Below are 18,314 nucleotides of genomic sequence, written 5' to 3' on the forward strand. Positions count from 1 at the left end.
CAGCAATCTATTAGTGTTCCTCTTCATATAAAATAGAAGGAAGAGATTACACAGCCCGATGAGGGTTCTTGCTTCCAATGTGAAATAGTTCTACTTGATTCAACAGCAAATTTCTGCCTTTTTTGGAAAAGGAGGAATCCATGTACTGAAAAATGAAAAGCTTTTTCTTCCCCACTTCCAACTACACAGCACACATCCACAGTGCCCGAAGGAATATGGACATAATCCAATTTTATCCAAGCGTATTACTTTATTTTACCCACTTTTTTTTTTTTTAAATCATTATCTTTCATTCAAGTCTACTCCACATTAACATGAAGAGACAATGTGAAAACAACTTCATTAACCAGTTAACTTTCTTACCTAACAAGAAGCTAGAATTGTAACATCACAGAGATCATGGAAAAATATGGGAAGTTTGACTGAAAGAATTACTTCCTTTATTAGCACTTCATCAGGTGGAATATATTATTCTGTTTATCTCAAAGCTCTCATACTCCCATTATTGAATAGATTTAAAGTGTACAAGCTAATACATATGAAAACGACTCAGGGCAAACGTTTCTAAAATATAAGCCAGTCTCAGTGACAGAAATAAGTCATGTTTCCATGGATGATTTCATTTTCAGATCAAAAAAAAAAAAAAAGCAAAAAACCACAAAGGTGCCTCATCAAGAGAGGATTTAGGCCCACTTGCATTTCTTTTGTAGTGCAGTTGTCAGATGTTATTTACTTAATCAGTGGATTTCTAAATGTGGAACTGCGTAGCTGATATAAATAGCTATATGCCAGATTTCCAGTTAAATTTGAGTTGTTCTAAGCTAATACTAGTTTTGTTAAATCTAAGAGAAGCTTGTAGAAAAACAAACAAACAAAAAAACAATGAATGCTTCAATACACACTTCGTAAAGCAAGCCTATTGTGAAGTTGCAAACACATTCACAGTGATGCCCTCTTTCAGAAGCTCTAACTAAAAGCTTCATTGTTTCACTACACTATGTTAACCAAGCTCAGCAGTACATGTAGTTTGAGGTACTAGTGCAGAGAAATCTAGAATGGTGTCACAGTGCCACTATAGATTTCATCTTTTCCCTGAATTTGATCAGTATCACCCTACTAGGTAAAAGTACAAAAACGCCAAGATCATAAGTCAGATGGAAACAGAACTGCAGAACACAAGCATAATAAATGAAACAGGAGGTGGTCACAAGTAAAAATGATGATATCATACTCAGAGAGCTGCAAAGCAGTTTAAGCTTTACATCTCTTGGACTCTTAGTCCATGTAATTTTGTTGGCTTAATTACCAAGTCTGTAACTGGTAACAGACAACCCCATAACATACAAACAAAACAAGGAAATATACAAACCCTAAAATTTTCTTGATAAAATATGCTTAAGGAGGCATAAAGTCTTTCTTAGAATTCTCACAGCAAGCAAATTTTCATAAATTTATTCAACCAGCTTTCATTCAGAGATTTTTGAAAGACAATTGAGATTATTGAGATCATCTCTAAAATTATAGAGAATTGCATCAGACCTGATTCTTGGAGAACTGTAACCATGAAAAGCAGCATCTCAGTGATTTAGTAAACACAAACTGAGTTTGCCAGAACTTCATGGCACCACTTACTCAGAAAGGCTTGATATTGGCTCAACTGTATTAATGTGGATTAGCAATACATAAGAAGGTTTAAATAATAAATCAATTACTAGGAGTAAAGTTTTGTCTAAATTCAATAGGATTTGGGCTTCCAAAAACCATAGTGATGTCTGTGAGCTCACATCTCTAAATTTGCTACTTGTAGCACTATTTAAAATTTGAGAGGAAAAAAAAAATACTTAGGAGAAAGAGCTCATCAGTCTGTTTAGAAATCAAAAGAAAGACCTAGGAAGATCAAGAGGTGATTTGATTACAGAACAAGTGTCTCAAAGGGAACAAGAGGGAACAAAGTATCTGAAAAGCTGCAGATAAATTAATATGTGAAGGTATGAATTTTTTATGATGTTAAAAAAAATCACTCCAACTATCACTGAAGATTTTTTTTTTTTAGCTTCTAAAACATTATGAAAAATTTCTTGTCTGCCTCCACTTCATCAGAAAGCTTGATATAACACTTCTTTCAGTATACAGGAATACAAACATATGCCTAATGGTGCACTAACAATCTGGTAATATTTTCAAAATGAAAAGTTTCTGCTGAAGAAAGCTAGTTACAATTCATGTTCTGATTTCCTCAAATTTTTACTGTAATCAAGTTTGAGAGTGATGATTTTATACACAATAGTGTTAAGGAGTCAGTATCTGCAGATAGATAATTCATTCAGTTCAAAAAATCCAAAGAGGGCACACATTTTCCTGAAGATAAAATTAATTTTATAATATTTGATTCTAGTACTTATGAAAGCTAAGAAAGCCAATGCATCCAAGAGAAATCTGAAAACAAACAAAAAACCACCACCACAAAAACCAAACCTCAATCACTTAGAAAATACAAGCAGAAGTTCTCAAGATTTTTTTAAAGCAAGTCCTATGACTTCTTAAAAGCTGTAAACCACACCATTACTTTTTCCTAATTACAAAAAAAAATAAAAATAAAAATGTATATTGTTACAAGGAGAAGCACTTAAGTTTAGAAATACCATTTTGTCTTGTAATATTGTAGCCCTAGACCCACTCTTGTTCATAAATGCTCCTGAAAGGGAACACATTACCTATCAGATGCAAAACTTCAAACTTCACTGAATCACAATACAGGCCAGTTGTTTTTCTTTCTTTCTTTCTTTATTATTATTTATTTATTTTTGTTCCAGAATTGCAAAAAGTCTTTTCAAATTATTATTCTTTAAATAAAATTGTGATATTTCTAAATATCTGAAAAAAATTTAGAGCATTTCTGAACCTCGTTTTCCAGCTAAGTGCATTAAGTTAAAGGGTTATTCGGTTACATGAAAACACTACTTGCATCTGAGTCAAGCATCGCATTATCAGTTTAGAAAAACATGTTTTTCATGTAACATTCTTCTTGCATTTGAAAAAGATTATATTACATTACCTACCTAGATAACTCAGGTCTACATAAAATATAATTAAAAATGTTTCATCTGCAAGTCTAGCTCTTCGTTCATTTAATGAGATGGATGAATGCTTCAACCTTTCTGTGATTTTTGTAACTGCTGGAAAACTAAAACCTCTGACCATAATGTCAACCTTAGCCCTCCTCCACCCACACCCCAAAACTGGAAAAACTCATCTCCTTTACTATTTACAACCCAGACAAGTTTGTTGCCCAGTATCAAAACTTACCCCTGCACTGGCCATTATACCCACCTACACCTAGGAAATGTAGCTAACAGATCACACGTTTCCAGATGATGGGCTCCACAGCTCAAGAGTTACATTGCAAATACTACAAGTAAGATTCACTATTAGAGCTGAAACTGCTTTAAGCTTAACTGAGTCAGAATAAAATACCAAACAAGTAGTACCTTTTTGGTACAATGCAGAGGTATCTTAAAAAACTTGAGGAGTATAACCACAATGGAAATCTGTTTATTCCAGCATCATCAGATATGATCTGTGGAAGTAATTCTTAATTAAAGCAGGAATTATAATGCCTTGCATAAGGGTCTGGACACAAGCTTGTTATATCATCTTACTTTTTCACTTCAATTGGATGGCAATGTAAAACAGTTTTGCTAATTTGGTTGTATTTTTCAAGCTCATTGAATAAAGCAAAAAAAAAAAAAAAAAAAAAAAACAAAAAAAACCTTTCGTTGCTCAGAAAAAAGAAAATAAGAGTCATCTTTTGTTGGAACGTAAAGCCAAGGAATAAGATGCATATTTATGAAATATTTTCAGGAAAGCATATACAACCAAATCTCATTTTAACACATGGATAATAAAGGAATGTGCAGACGTTGGAAGATGTCTTCCGAAGTACTTTTAGGACTTCTCAGATTCACATTGTATTAATAAAACATGTGTAAGTTCAGTACTTACCCGCAGAGGCATAATTAGTTGGAAGTTCAGGATAAAGCCTGTTTGAGCTCTTTTCAGCTGAAAGAAAATTAAGTAGCAAGTTATATGATATACCAACTTTTGTTGTTATATTTCATACGCTGTTTTTCTAATGTGTTCAATAGTTCCAAAATGACTGCAGTTATCTAAGGAGCAGCACAGGAGAAAGAAATAAGGGTCTTGCCTTCTATCCTTGCCCATAGAAATAAACCAAGTTAACAACAGAAGCTGCATACTGCCTTACATTCCATGTGAGTATTTTGGCAGGTGAATTATTAGAGTCAAAAATTGTCTCTTCTACTCAGCTGTAAGAACTGTTCAAAGAAACAACAGCCTAACAGAAAACTAAGTTTCTGAAAACCAGAAGTTTCTAGAAGTAGAATTAGTAGTTTCTAGTAGAACTATGACTTTTTACTAAGAAATGTCATTGTACTAAGGGGCTTCTATATATCCAGTAAACATGTATGCTTTAGTTGAATAATTACTTGTGTAACTAAACCTTCAGTAGTTTTATAGATCTGTCAGAGAAAATATTTGTTAATATAAAACAAACAAAAATGCTTTACCATTTATTGCTCATGGCACTATCTCAACATGCTCTCAGTATTAGCTCAAGGGAGAATATATAAAAAAAAATGTTCTCCTACAGACAGCTACTACTACAGTAATTGCAAAATTTTCATTAGCCTTAATGCTCTACACTTATAAAGAGATTAATTAATCATTATCAAAATGTTTTCTAACCTGGTGGTGTTGGCCCAACAGCAGGTTTATGTGGTTCTGGTCCTGATGTTGGTCTAGCAGGTGGGTCATATACCTAAAACGTATACATTTTTAAAATAACTTGCATCAGACCTGGAAGTAGATTTTAACTTCATACTCTAGAGGTATGTCAAGTTACACTGAAAATGTATGAACTCAAGAAGTACACTACAGAACTAGTGACATACACATGACTATAGAGTAATTCATGATGGGTTTAACAAAGACAAAACTAAATGATTGCCCATCCATAACATCAATCAAAAAAATCATCCTCCATAATATTGAGAATTATATTATTTTAAATGTCATTAAATAGAAGCCAGAAAAAGTAGAAAAATTAGAAGAGTACCAAATCAAACCTGGTATGCTCATTATTTAACTTGATTAGAAATAGGTTGAAAAAACTTTGCTAATCATCACCTCAAATTTGATTATACATTGTTCTGAAAACAAGGATTTTTCTAGATGATGTAAAGCCAAACCAGCAACATACTTCTCTAGAACAGCCTAGCAGGGGAATACTGCAGAGTGTACTTCAGTGGGCGTTACACACAGGAAGGTGTCCCTGTCCATGGTGGGGGGGGGAGGAGGGGGTTGGAACTACATGATCTTTAAGACCCTTTCCAACCCAAACCATTCTGTGATGATTTTATGAAGTATCTGCTATGTGTTACATTTGTAAGCATCCAATAGAGATCTTAAGAATGCCACAAGAACACCAACATTACCACTACCACTGATTATAAACAGTTTAAGAAGAGAAAAAAGCCTGTGAGAAAGAAATGCACAAACCCTTCCTTGTACCGTTACAGTTTTTCCTGGATTATTTTTTTGCTCTTCATTCTTGTACTCTTCAGTGAAGGATGCTAGAATCTCATAAAGATCTTCTGCTTGAGCAGGAGAAGGAACATCACCCAACAGGATAGCACTAGCACGTATATCCTGCCCATAAAACCTGATAAAAAAAAAAAAGAGAGAAAAGATTACAGTTTTTTGATCACTACTATATTTTAGTGTCTAGATAAGCCCACCTTATGCATTTCCCCTTCTCTCCTATTCTTAATAGAGTTCTCCTATTTAGAAGTGACATCACTAGCTTAGCAATACATTCTGAATGATAAATAGCTACTGCAAACTTGATTGCCTACCACCTTATTTCAAAATGTTCTTCACTGGTAATATTTCATTCCTGGTCACGTAGCATGTATCAAGGAAACCATTTAAAAGCCAATCATGCAGCAAACTGAAGAAATACATAACACTTCTAAAAAATGTTTTAACAGATTCCTTAATGATGCAGTAAAATTGTTTAATAATGCATCGGCACTGCAATTTTATGAACTGACATGCTGTCATTAAAATTAGTAATAGTCTTTGCTGGTATTAGCAAAACCAAAGTTTTCATAAACAGATTTACAATACAGCAGGCATCTCACAGTTACTGTATTTTAGTTCTTGGAATTATTTGGTTGATATTTTAGGATCTGCAGCACAGTAAAACCATTTTGAATATTTCCACCCATTTGGAGGTGCCTTAAGTAGTTTAAATGTAATAGGCTATACAAAGGAAATCTGCAGCATTTCACAAGCTGTTTTCTCAAATTCAGTGACAGTCTAAAACAGTTGTGTGTTGTTTTTTTTTTTGTTTTTTTTTTCAAATGACTTGAAATATTTCTCAATATACAGTAAATATCTCTATAACTACCTTTTTGAACCTAAAGTCTCTTTAAACATTCACTATCTTTTTAATACCTGTTGGGTAAACTGAAGACACCCTTACCTCTTCAGAAACACTAAAATAAGCATGGAATGGAAAAAGAAAATTAGTTGTGAGAACAAACTGAATGCATCCCAGTTCATTATGTCACTGTTCCTTCACTGAATCCTCTAACTTCAAAGAAAACTTACTTGCGATTGGTTTCTTTCCTTTCAATTAAACAGCTTCCTTCCAGAGATACACCTGCAAATAGTCCTCGAGATTTGCAGTATGTATAGACAGCAGCAGAGCTTCTCAGTGAAACATCCCCTTCTAAGTTTCTAGAAGGAAAAACAAAAAAGCTTGATAGTCTTCAGTATGGCGTCACAACATGAGCAGCCATAGCCTTTTTATCTTAATCCCACCAAAAGCCTGCAAGGGCTTCACTTTTCTCTGTTCTCACATTCTCTGCTGAATATGCTCAACTGGGTCAGAGGTAAAATCCACTTTCAGTTTTCATTTCGGACAGAACCCAGCACAAAGTAATTAACATGGGCGATAAGGTTTCCTCCAAAGCACAGAATAATGTTGCCTCATGAGAATACTCTATGGTAGACCTCCTCTTGCATTCACAAGTCTGAAAAATTACTAACCTTAACACAAGAATTTCATAAAATTATTAAAATTTACCACGCCAGCACAATAACATAGATACAAAGTTCATATTGGTTGCTTGTTTCAAATTGTCTTCCAATAACACAGATTCCACATTTTCAATGGACAAATTTGCTACTTCCTTATTTTTTTTTTCTTGGCCTTAAAGAAGCCCTTTTTGCAGCAATAATCTCTCTGATTTTGGTCTTGTCTGTCATGGGGAAAGGGGACTGCATTGTTCCTTTTCTTTTTCTTGTGGCCATTTATACATTTAAGGACATTAACACCTCTCAGTCTCGTCTTTAATCAGCTCTTTAGTCATTCTTCATAGACAGTGTTTAAAAAGCTGTGATTACATTTGTTGCAACATGTAACACTACTCAATATATCCCAATCTTCTTGATTTTATGGTGCCCAAACCAGCACAAAATATATCAAGTAAGGCTTTATCAGACCTCAACAGAAAGATAAGATTACGAAGTGTAATATATAAACTTGAAAAGGCTATTTTACAGCTGTTCCTTCAGGTCACTGATGAAGATTATCAAGCAGGAAAGGTCCCAGAATAGCCTCTTGAGGACTTCCACGAGAACCTGGCCTCTGGATATCATGTTAATCATTTGCCACTGCTCTTCAAGCCTGACGATCCAGTTTTTCACCTATTTGTGAATCAGTTCTGCCTGTACACCTAAACCACAATGTCCCAACATAGACACAAGGATGCTGCAGGACAGCATGCTGAACACCTTGCAACACTAATGTCATGCACTGCCTTCCACTGATCCATATATCTGTCTCATCAGTGGAATAGGTAGCATCTTACCCTATTTTGTCAGAAAAAATATGACAAAATATCAGCAAAATCTTCATCATAAAAACAGACGCGAGAAAAGATACATGCTCCAAGAGAAGAAACTGAGGCAACTGGGCTTGACTAGACTGGAGAAGTCTTAGGTGGGGGGACCTATCAGCAGCTTTCAATTATCTATGAGGAGGCAATGAAGAATATGATGTCAAGTTCTTCAAGTGGTGCATGGTGGAAAGACAAGACAATAGGCACATTGAAAAAAATAAATATTTTGACTGTCTGTAAGGCACAACTTTTCACCATTAGAATAGCTGAGCAGTGGAGTATGTTTCCCAGAGAGGCTAAGCAGAGGTTTTCAAGACCCAATTGAAATAAAGGCACGAGCAACCTGATCTGAAGCCATAACAAACCTTGCTTTGAGCAGGAAGTTGTACTAGAGATCTCCTAAGGTCCCTTCCAAATTAAATTATTCTGTGATTATATCATCTCATCCTTCAAAGTAAGCTGGCTTAATCACTTAAGCTTTAAAAGTAATTGCTTGGTGTAGTCCTTTTTTTTTTAAACTTACTGCCAGGCAGATCTGCAGTAGCAAAGCCCACAGGTCAATGAAAATAACAGTTCACTCAGGCACTGTAGTACTTGTGCTCTTTATTGAGCCTAGAATCATAGACAATGGTTCAGGTTGGAAGGGACCTTAAAGTTCATCTAATTCCAAACCCCTGCCATGGGTAGGGACACATCCCACTAGACCAGGTTGCTCAAACCCCATCCAGCCTGGCCTTGGAACACATCCAGGGATGGGGCATCCACAGCTTCTCTGGGCAGCCTGTGCCACTGCCTCACCACCCTCTGAGTGAAGAATTTCCTCCTACCATCTAATCTAAATCTCCCCTTTTAGTTTAAAGACTTTTACTCCTCTGTCACTTCACTCCTTGACAAAGAGTCCCTCCACAGCTTTCCTGTAGGCCCCCTCTAGGTACTGGAAGGCAGCTATAAGGTTTCCATTGAGTCTTCTCCAGGCTAGACAATCCTAGCCTGTCTTCATAGGAGAGGTGCTCCAGCTCTCTGATCCTCCTCATGGCCCTCCTCTGGGCTCCCTCTAATAGGCCTATGTCTTTCTGGTGCTGGGGTCCCCAGAACTGAATGCCATACTCCAGGTGGGGTCTCATGAGAGCAGAGTACAAGGGGAGAATCACCCCCCTTGACCTACTGACCATGCTGCTTTTGATACAGCCTGGGTTGGCTTTCTGGGCTGCAAGCACACATTGCTGACTCATGTTTAGCTCTTCACACCAACCAACACCCCTAAGCCCTTTACCTCAGAGCTGTTCTCAATCCATTCTCTGCCCAGCCTGTATTTGTGCTTGGGATTGCCTCAACACAGGTGCAGGACCTTGCACTTGGCCTTGTTGAACCTCATCAGGTAGGCACAAGATGGATGGCATCCCTTCCCTCTGACACGTTGACCACACCACACAGCTCAGCGTTAATAGCAAACTTGCTGAGGGTGCACTCAATCCCACTGTCCATTTTGCTGACAAAGATGTTAAACAGGGCTGGTCCCAATACTGACTCCTGAGGAACACCACTCATTACTTATTTCCACTTGGACATTGAGCTGTTGACTGCAACTCTGAGTGCAATCATCTGGCCAACTCATTCATCAACTTGTCCATCCTTCAAATCTGTGTCTCACCAAATTAGAGGATATCACGTAGGAATATCAAATGCTTTGCACAAGTCCCGTTAGATGATGTCAGTTGCTCCTTCTCTATCCACCAATGTTGTGATGCCATCATAGAAGGCCACCAGATTTGTCAGGCAAGATCTGCCCTTACTGAAGCCATGTTGGCTGTCATTAATCACCTCCTCATTTTCCACATGCCTTAGCATGGTTTCCAGGAGGATCTGCTCTGTGATCTTGCCAGGCACAGAAGTGAGACTGACTGGCCTGTAGTTGTCCTTCGGTCTTTTTCCGCACCCCCCCCCCCCCCCCCCCCCGTTAAAAATGGGGGTTATGTCTCCCCTCTTCCAGTCAGTGGGAATTTCATCATATTTGAGAAGTTGTTGTGACAGTTGGGTGACCAGGTCTTCTGTTTCTTTTTTGAGAGGGCCCACAATTTTCCCTGTTCTTCTTTTTATCTCTGATGTACCTACAAAAGCCTTTCTTGCAGCCCTTGAAGTCCCTTGGCCAAATTTAATTCTAAAAGGGCTTTGCTTTCCTAGCCTGATCCTTGGCTGCTCAGATAGCCTGTGAAGAACACAGAGAGATTATCTGTCCTCACTTACCCCCTCTATAGGCCTCTATTTTTCTGCTTGAGTTTGGCCAGCATCTCCTTGTTCATCCATGCAGATCTCCTGGTGTTTTCACCTGACTTCCTCTTTGTTGGGATGCATTTCTCCTGCATTTGGAGGAGGTGATCCCTGAATATAAACCAGGTTACTTGTGCCCCTCTTCCCTCCATGGTGTTGTCCCATGGAACTCTACCGAGCAGGTTCCTGAAGAGGCCAAAGCAAGCTTGCTGTGCTCCCTCCTTGCTGCCTTCAGGATCCTAAACTGCACCATTTCATGGTCACTGCAGTGGAAGGCTGCCCTTGAGCTTTACATTCCCCATCAGTCCCTCCTTGTTAGTGAGAATGAGGTCCACCATAAGACCTCTCCTTATTGGCTCCTCTATCACTTGGAGAGGTGCGTTATCATCAATGCATTCCAAGAACCCCCTGGATTGCCTATGCCCTGCCGTGCTGTCCCTCTAACAGATATCAGAGTGGTTGAAGTATCCCATGAGGACCAGGGCTTGTGAACGTAAAGATGCTTCTATCTGTCTACAGAGGGCCTCACCTTCTTGGTCTTCCTGGCCAAGTGGCTTGTAGAATCCCACTATAGTGCCACCTGTCCTCCCAGTAATCTTGACCCATATGATCTCTATCAATTCCTCATCCAACCCCAGGCAGAGCTCTGTGCACTCCAGCTGTTCATCGATATAGAGGGCAACATCCCCTCCTCATCTCCCCTGCCTGTCCTTCCTAAAGAGCCTGTATCCTTCTATTCCAACACTCCAGTCATAGGAGCCATCCCACCATATCTCTGTAACGCCAGTAAGGTCATAGCCCTGCAGGGGTGCCTACAACTTGTCTGGTTTATTCCTCATGCTACGTGCATTAGAATAGAGACATTTGAGTTGGGCCCCTGATGAAGCTGCCTCAATGGCTGGAGTTCCTTTGTGCTGATCTTCAGGCACTCTCCAGCTAACCCATGACCCTTCTCCAGGCTTTGTGCATCTATCACCGATACTGACATCAAACTGGGAGGAGCAGGATGGATTGAGATTCCCCTCCCCCAGCAACTCTCCAGCTTGGTGAGCCTATGACTGATAGGTGAGAGACACCAATGCTCTTCCCCTTCTCTGACAGACAGACCCCATCAGCCCCCAGCAGACCAGGTTTCTCAAGCAAGTCCCATGGTCTAAGTAGCCAAACCCCTGTAAGTGGCACCATTCCTGTAACCATCTGTTATTTGCCAGATTCATTTGGCCTTTTCAATCTCCTTCACTTTGACTAGAATGACTGAGGAGCCTACCCAAGCAGTATCTTGCAAAAATGAGAGTAAGTTTCAGAACATGTTCCTTCTGTGAATAAATACCTTTATTGAGAAAGGGTAAAAAAAAAAAAAAAAAAAAAAAAAAAGAAACAAGGAACTAAAAAGTCATAACACTATAATTATGCTACCAAAACAATATGACCCAGTCAACATACAGGTTGCCCAGCTTGTTTTTTTAAGATATCAGAGAAAGCCATGCAAATATTTATACAGCCTTTAAAAATATTTTCCATATTTAAAGCTAACCCATATTACGAAGGGATTTTACTCACCTCCCCAGAGGTCCAATTGCCACAGTAAGATTTCCTCCGAGTGTAAGGTTCCCTCCCTTGGCAAAAGCTTCTACTGCTCTCTCATGGTTCAATATTATTACTAAGTCTGAAACCTACAAAAACATCAAAAAAAGTACCATGCTTTTTAAGAAGTTTGAACTCCATGGGAGAAGAATCTTCTTTTTTGTGGGAAAGCAGGTGGTAGCATTGCAGACATTTCCTTCCCCAAATTAAAAACTAGCTCCAAATTTATCAAAGTCTTAATTCAAGTTAGAATCTCCCATCCTATTAGATAATTACTTCCATTCTTGCAAATGCTTCTTTTGAAACAGTTTTCATAACCAATTTGATCACTTTTCTGCAAGAATGGATACTAAAATTTACATTTTAGTTTTTGGAAACTAAAAATCCTTTCACTTAGTTTTTTTTACTTAATTGTATTTTCTTGACACAAAATCAGGAGTTTTATAAACATAACTATAGACACACATAAAAAAATAATCAAATATTGATTTATATATAAGTCTTGAATTTATGAGGCACAGACAGCCTCTTCAAGAACTATTGAAACACGTCATTGGAGAGAGAAAGTATTTTTGAAAGATAAAGCTCAGTAAATATACTACATGCACTAAAAAAAACACGACAAATATGGGTGAATTCAACATTAAACCCGGGACTCCAGCAGTGCCAGCTTTTTTCAGAGTTCAGCAAAGTAGATTATACTTTGCAGCTTGCTTTTTTCAACAGATGGCCTGTGTACCCAAGGACTACTGTGCCTGATCTTCCATCAGATGGATGTGACTGAAAGTCAGGTACAGAACAAACTTTCAACTTACCCCAAATTCCAAACAGTGACAGCAGGGAATACAAGAGGAAATACCAGATTATTTGCAAAACAATTCTGGCCCGCGAGTATTACGCAGTGCAAGAGGCCTATGTTATTAGCCCCCTGATAACCTCCACCCCATCCCAAACAAAAGACATCTGACATGAGTAGTTTCTGAATCATCCAGGGATGGAGACAGAATGTCACTCAGGATGCTGCTACCTCCTTTTACCCATACAGATAATGAATCCACAGCTAAAGCTAAATGAATCCACAGTGATAAAACCCTCAAGGAAAGCACGAATTTTAAAATTGGTGTTTAATTTGAGGTACCGAATTTTTTCATTTGGAAAAACCTTATGCAAATATTATGACTTATGAAAACTGTGATTTCCTTCTTAATGTTCAAAACCATCCATAAGCACAAATACAACTATGTTAATTATGATCTCTCCTACAGGAATAGGATTCAACCAGTTTCTACAATGTATAAGTTCTTAAATTGCTAAAACAGTGCTGAAATTGGAGTCTGGACTCCTAAGCCACTCAGGTATTTCTGAATAGCATCTCTTCTCTAGAAGAAGAAAATAAATTCATGTTATAATAATGCTAGTAAGAAAACCTTATTTTGTAAGCTGGGTGACTAAAATTTCAAATGAGATTGCTCAGAAAAAATGTCCTCTTGGAAATAGCTTGTGTATTTAAATTATTTTAGTAAATATCAGTAGTAAATGGTTATATTATCTAAAAGACCAGATGGAGATGATTAAAGCAAAACTTTCATTGATTTATCATAGCATCTAAAGAGTCTGTTTCATTGTCATAAAATGAGAATGTACAAAAAACCCTGGGGCTCATCAAACTCAATGTTTTGTAATGTATTCAGATCCTGCAGTCATGAAAACCAAAGAAAAACCCTTACAAAAATTAGTAATTTTGTATTCATAGTGTTCTTCAAAAAGTACACAGTAATAATACCCAAGATCATGCAGTGAACAATGAGGATCTAACAAAATATTGAACAGTTGCTCATTATGTGAGTACCAGGTGACCAGTTGTCAGAAGAGGGGTAACTGGGGATGCATGAAGCATACTGGGGGCTCGCGTGCACCGTCCAGATCAGCTTTACATGGATTCTTCTGAAGAGCAGAATGCCCATAGCAAGAGATCTTGCTGGCAGAATACTGTCACATTTGATTTCATTTGGGAATCAGTGAACAGAGGCTAAATAGAAAGAAAATAGAAGGATGGGACCAGAGGGCAGAGTGAGAAAGAGGAGGACAGATGGCAAAAATGTTTAAGAAGCTGTGAGGAAGAATAGGTACAAAGAGGCAGAGGGCAGCCAGGGCACAGATCAACAGGATTTCTCTGAACACACTGAAAGTCTCTCCTTTAAGTGATTCTGCTGGCTGGAAACTGACTTTTTTTCTGTAGCATTTCTTTAGAGGAGGCACCATCAGTTTTGGTGCTCCCAAACTGAAGGGTGATACCAAGAATCACAAGCTTGAGTAGGGAACACATGAAGTACGGTGGCATTAGCTAGGCTCCGTTTTACATCACCTTCAGTTCCTTTCAGCATTTATTGCTAGATGGAGTCCTTGTGGTCTTTAACAAAGCACTTGATACACTTAAATATAGTATACTTTTAATTAATTCCATTTGGCTTATAATGGAATGCTGAGTTGAATTTCCCCATTAGGGAAAAAATTCAGTCTTCTATAAGTGAGAAATCAAGGAAATAAGGAAAAAGCTAGTATTATTTATTTATTTTTAATTTCTTCATGCAATGAGATTGATAGGATCAAAAAAAAAAAATATTTTGTTTGGCTTGTATAAATCAATCTTAGAATTGCGTCCCCCACCCTCCTTCACAGAAAACTAGATTTCACTCTCTCACCAACATTTAGATCTTTATCAATGCATTTAATTGCTTGGAAAAAAAAAAGAAAAAAAAGAAAACCAACAATAAACACACTAATAAATACTTCAAATGCAAAATAATACCTCAATTCCAATTTCAAATCCACCACCAAGGCCAGCAATTCCTATTGCAGAAGGAGCAGACCAAGCTGTCAAGAAAAAAGTACAGAAATTTTACTACATATTACAAGAAATACTTATATGGTTATTGCAGTTCAAAAACGCTAGCAAGTTCTCCACTTGAAACTATATTCATACATACTAGAATGCAATCACACAACCACAAGGGTTTATTCCACTGGTAGGAATGGAAGAAATAGAAATCCTCATTTAAACAAGTCTCTGTGTTACAAATTTATCATACAGTTGTCCATTACTGGACATAATTCATTTTTAAAATTAATTTTATATTATGCTTTTACATTTCATACTTTGATACAAAGATACTGAGAGCATTTACATTTGGCCAAAAACAGGTATAGAACTCTGAAAAAAAGCTTTCCAACCAGATGATGTCAACTACTAGCTTGTTTTATGTTACAAAAAGAAATAATGAAGAAAAAAAAATAAATATATATATATATAAATATAAATAAGTTAGAAAAAGTTCTTCCATTTGTACTTAATGGGAGAATTAAAATAATGACTTACAGCCATTAGGAAGACGAGCTAATACAATTCCACTTCCACCTCGAGCAGTCACCAAAAATCCAGCTTTGATAACAGACAAAACTGCAAGGCCTTTGGCTTTAGCTATTACATGGGCTGAAAAAGGAAAATAATTTATTAGAAATCTTGTAAGTGACATTCAAAGAATGGGAAAAAGGAAAATTTACTTTTAACAGTTGTGATCATAGAACAGTCAAATAGAAAAATCAAGAACTCAAAAAAAACTGCAAGAAAACTGAACTAACAATGATGACACCTCCACTCCTCAGTCAACCATTAAGCTAGCACTGTGCAGATCTCTGCACTGCCACAACTGCTTCAGCTATCCTGGTTAGCTCACGCTGAATTAGCTCGCTTATTGCCACGAACACTGTCTGGGAACACACTTGTCAAGATAACAAGGCAGTGAATAGTTGACAAACGGTGTCTCTACAGATTTTTGGAGGAATGAGGTCTGAATTTAAATCAGTGATACACAGCAGCCTAATCAGCTTATATCATTAGACAGTGTTTGTGTCAAATACAATGTCATCATCCTGCAAGGCTTATTACAGGCCTCCTGGAACATAGTAGTTATAAATTCAAAGCCACAACTAGCAACACCTGGTGAAGGAAGACACTAGAAGAAACAGAATAACCATGGCAGAAATAAAGAGGACAGCAACAAATAATGGTGCTTAAACTGTATCAAAGGAGAAATGTACCCTGTTCTTTCCTGCAACTTCTTTTCATCTAGGTAATTCTGATAAACACAGATATTCAAAAACTACTGCTACTGTTCAAGGTTCTCCTTATGAACAGACATTTACAGGGTGATCACCTGACACTCCACCCCAGAAAGAAGCCTTCCTCTGTGGATACCCTATGGCTATAAACATGCAAAACGTTTTTCTCAATAAGCAATATCTGTCTAGAACCCAGCAAATTGAACCCCTTTACTTTCCAAATCTTTTTTACATTAGTTTTAATGGCCCAGTTCTTCATTCCTTCCCAAGTTAAGGTCAGTGAAAACAGAGGGCATTGGTAAAAAGAGATTGATTTCAACACAGGTGAGAATTAGAGGTTTTATTTGAATTAAAACGTGTTTCTTTACTCACGAGGTATGATTTTATCAGGTCCATTTCTGGAAGTTATTTCTGTAAATTCTCGTAATATTTTAGCTGCTTTTTTAGCTTCTGACTTCAAGTTGGAAGGTATAGGATTATTCACTGTAAAACATGAAAGAAGCATATCTACGATCAGTTCAGTATAACAAAATAAATCAGTGTAACTCTATGGGAAAAGTGACTACTAAGCAGAATCAATTAATATTATGCAACATTTTGAATATCATTTTATGTATGAATAGTAACATTTCACCTGTAGAACTGCAAAGAGAGGCCTTAAAGCAGATTAATATATATATTTTTTATATATATATAAATATATATAATTTATATATTAATATATATATATTAATATATATAATTTATATATTAATATATATAATATTTATATATATATATATATATATATATATATATATATGAGTCAGTCTTGATTGTTACATTTACTAAAAACCCTCAAAACTCTCACTTAAATCTTGTTTTCTTGTCTGGAAATAACACCCACCAATTGCAAGTTTATCAGCAACAAATTGTCCCAGTAGTAAGCACATAAATTGTCAGATCCACATAGCATCATGCTCTGTCTCTGAAAAGAGCTAGTCATAGTATTCCAGTAAGAGTCCCACTGTTTCTCAGTTTGAAAAAGCACGGAAAAGACTCCATGCATAGAGAAGTAACTTGCAGTCAAAAGTGGCCTAGTTTTTATAATTAGTGTTCCCTGAACATTCATTTACCTCCTCATTCTGGGCAATGTTCCCACCCAAAGCCATGAAAGTGAAGACTAAATATATTTTGAGAGGAAGTCAATGAAGCTCGAGGAGCAAGTCAGCTCAGACTAAGTGAAGCACCTAGGGCAAGCCAGCAGAGTTTCTCTCCTGACTCTTCTGACCAGAACTGGAGTTACACATCTACTTTTCAGTGAAGTATATCCTCTACTATGTTCTGCAGTCAAGAAAGGACACTTCCAGAGCAAGAGAGATTTTGAGAGCTGAGACTCCGAAATACCCTATGAAAGCTTGTAGCAATGCTTGGCTTTGGTAAAAACACAACACTGGAGAGTTTGAAGTGACAGAAGTCATCACAAGGTTGTGCAAAAATATTGATCTCTGAGCAAATAAGGAAAGATGCATGGAATGCAGGAGTACATTGGGCTGTGATAACCAATAGAAGACGTGAACTCCACCTCCCGATCCCTTCTGTTTGTGTTCAGAAAGTTCAGATGATGGCCAAGTCTCCAAGTGTGGAGATTGGAGAAGGTAAAACACTAAGAGCTCATGACTTTCAGAAAAGCTGTTGACACATGCAGTTTTCCCAGGCTGTTACTGCCCTAAAATTGAAAGCTGGCTTGCAGGAGTTCAGAAGGCGTCTCTTCCTTGGTTCACCTGGCAGGAAACTGGCTGCATGGACCCCAGCAAGAGAGGACAGTGCAGCCCAAGCAAAACATTAAAGGCTAATTGCTTTTGGTAGATGAACAAACTAGATTAGAACAAATGTCTCCATTACTTCTGTTGCTTGTACTTAACATCATATTTTCACGGTCAGAGGGAAAACATTACCAGTATGTTGTAAGAAAGAAACAATATTTTTGATTTTGTATGTAGAAAGCATACAAAATGTCGATCATGACAAACATCTTGCAACACCAGTCTTCCCAAGAAGGCATGAGTAACACTTTCAGCTTGCTATAACTTACACTTCATAAGTAATGTTGCAACACAGTGCATGCCATTGCATAATCAGGTAAATGATTATGTATGTAGGCTTTCACTTACTGTGTTTTGCGAGTTGAGAGGTCTTGATTTTGGGAAGGGTCACTTATGCAATCTTCCCCAGATACAAACTTCATGGTACGGTTCAGTAAGATTAAAAGAAAAAATGAATTAAATGGAAGACATGCTTTATTTTAACTCTGGTAAAAGGGACAGTTGCATGTCTGGCCATGCTGAACTCCTAACAAAGTCATCAAGACTTTAT

At 37.3% G+C, this 18,314-nt stretch overlaps 1 protein-coding gene across 1 annotated transcript in view; it reads right to left on the reverse strand.

Annotated features, from left to right (window-relative positions):
- Positions 1–16,464, reverse strand: part of SH3YL1 (SH3 and SYLF domain containing 1) — a gene marked incomplete at both ends in the record, with an annotated part of 37,748 nt that extends 21,284 nt beyond the window's left edge. Inside the window, 8 exons of the mRNA XM_084284466.1 lie at positions 4,003–4,059; positions 4,765–4,837; positions 5,596–5,740; positions 6,694–6,822; positions 11,817–11,929; positions 14,650–14,714; positions 15,217–15,330; positions 16,332–16,464. Of these exons, the coding sequence (XP_084140592.1) occupies positions 4,003–4,059; positions 4,765–4,837; positions 5,596–5,740; positions 6,694–6,822; positions 11,817–11,929; positions 14,650–14,714; positions 15,217–15,330; positions 16,332–16,464 (829 nt within the window). The remainder of the gene's footprint in view (positions 1–4,002; positions 4,060–4,764; positions 4,838–5,595; positions 5,741–6,693; positions 6,823–11,816; positions 11,930–14,649; positions 14,715–15,216; positions 15,331–16,331) is intronic.
- Between the last annotated feature and the right edge of the window lie 1,850 nt (positions 16,465–18,314).

This window comes from Netta rufina (genome assembly GCF_964035555.1).
Source record: "Netta rufina genome assembly, chromosome: 3".
Classification (NCBI taxonomy): Eukaryota; Metazoa; Chordata; class Aves; order Anseriformes; family Anatidae; genus Netta; species Netta rufina.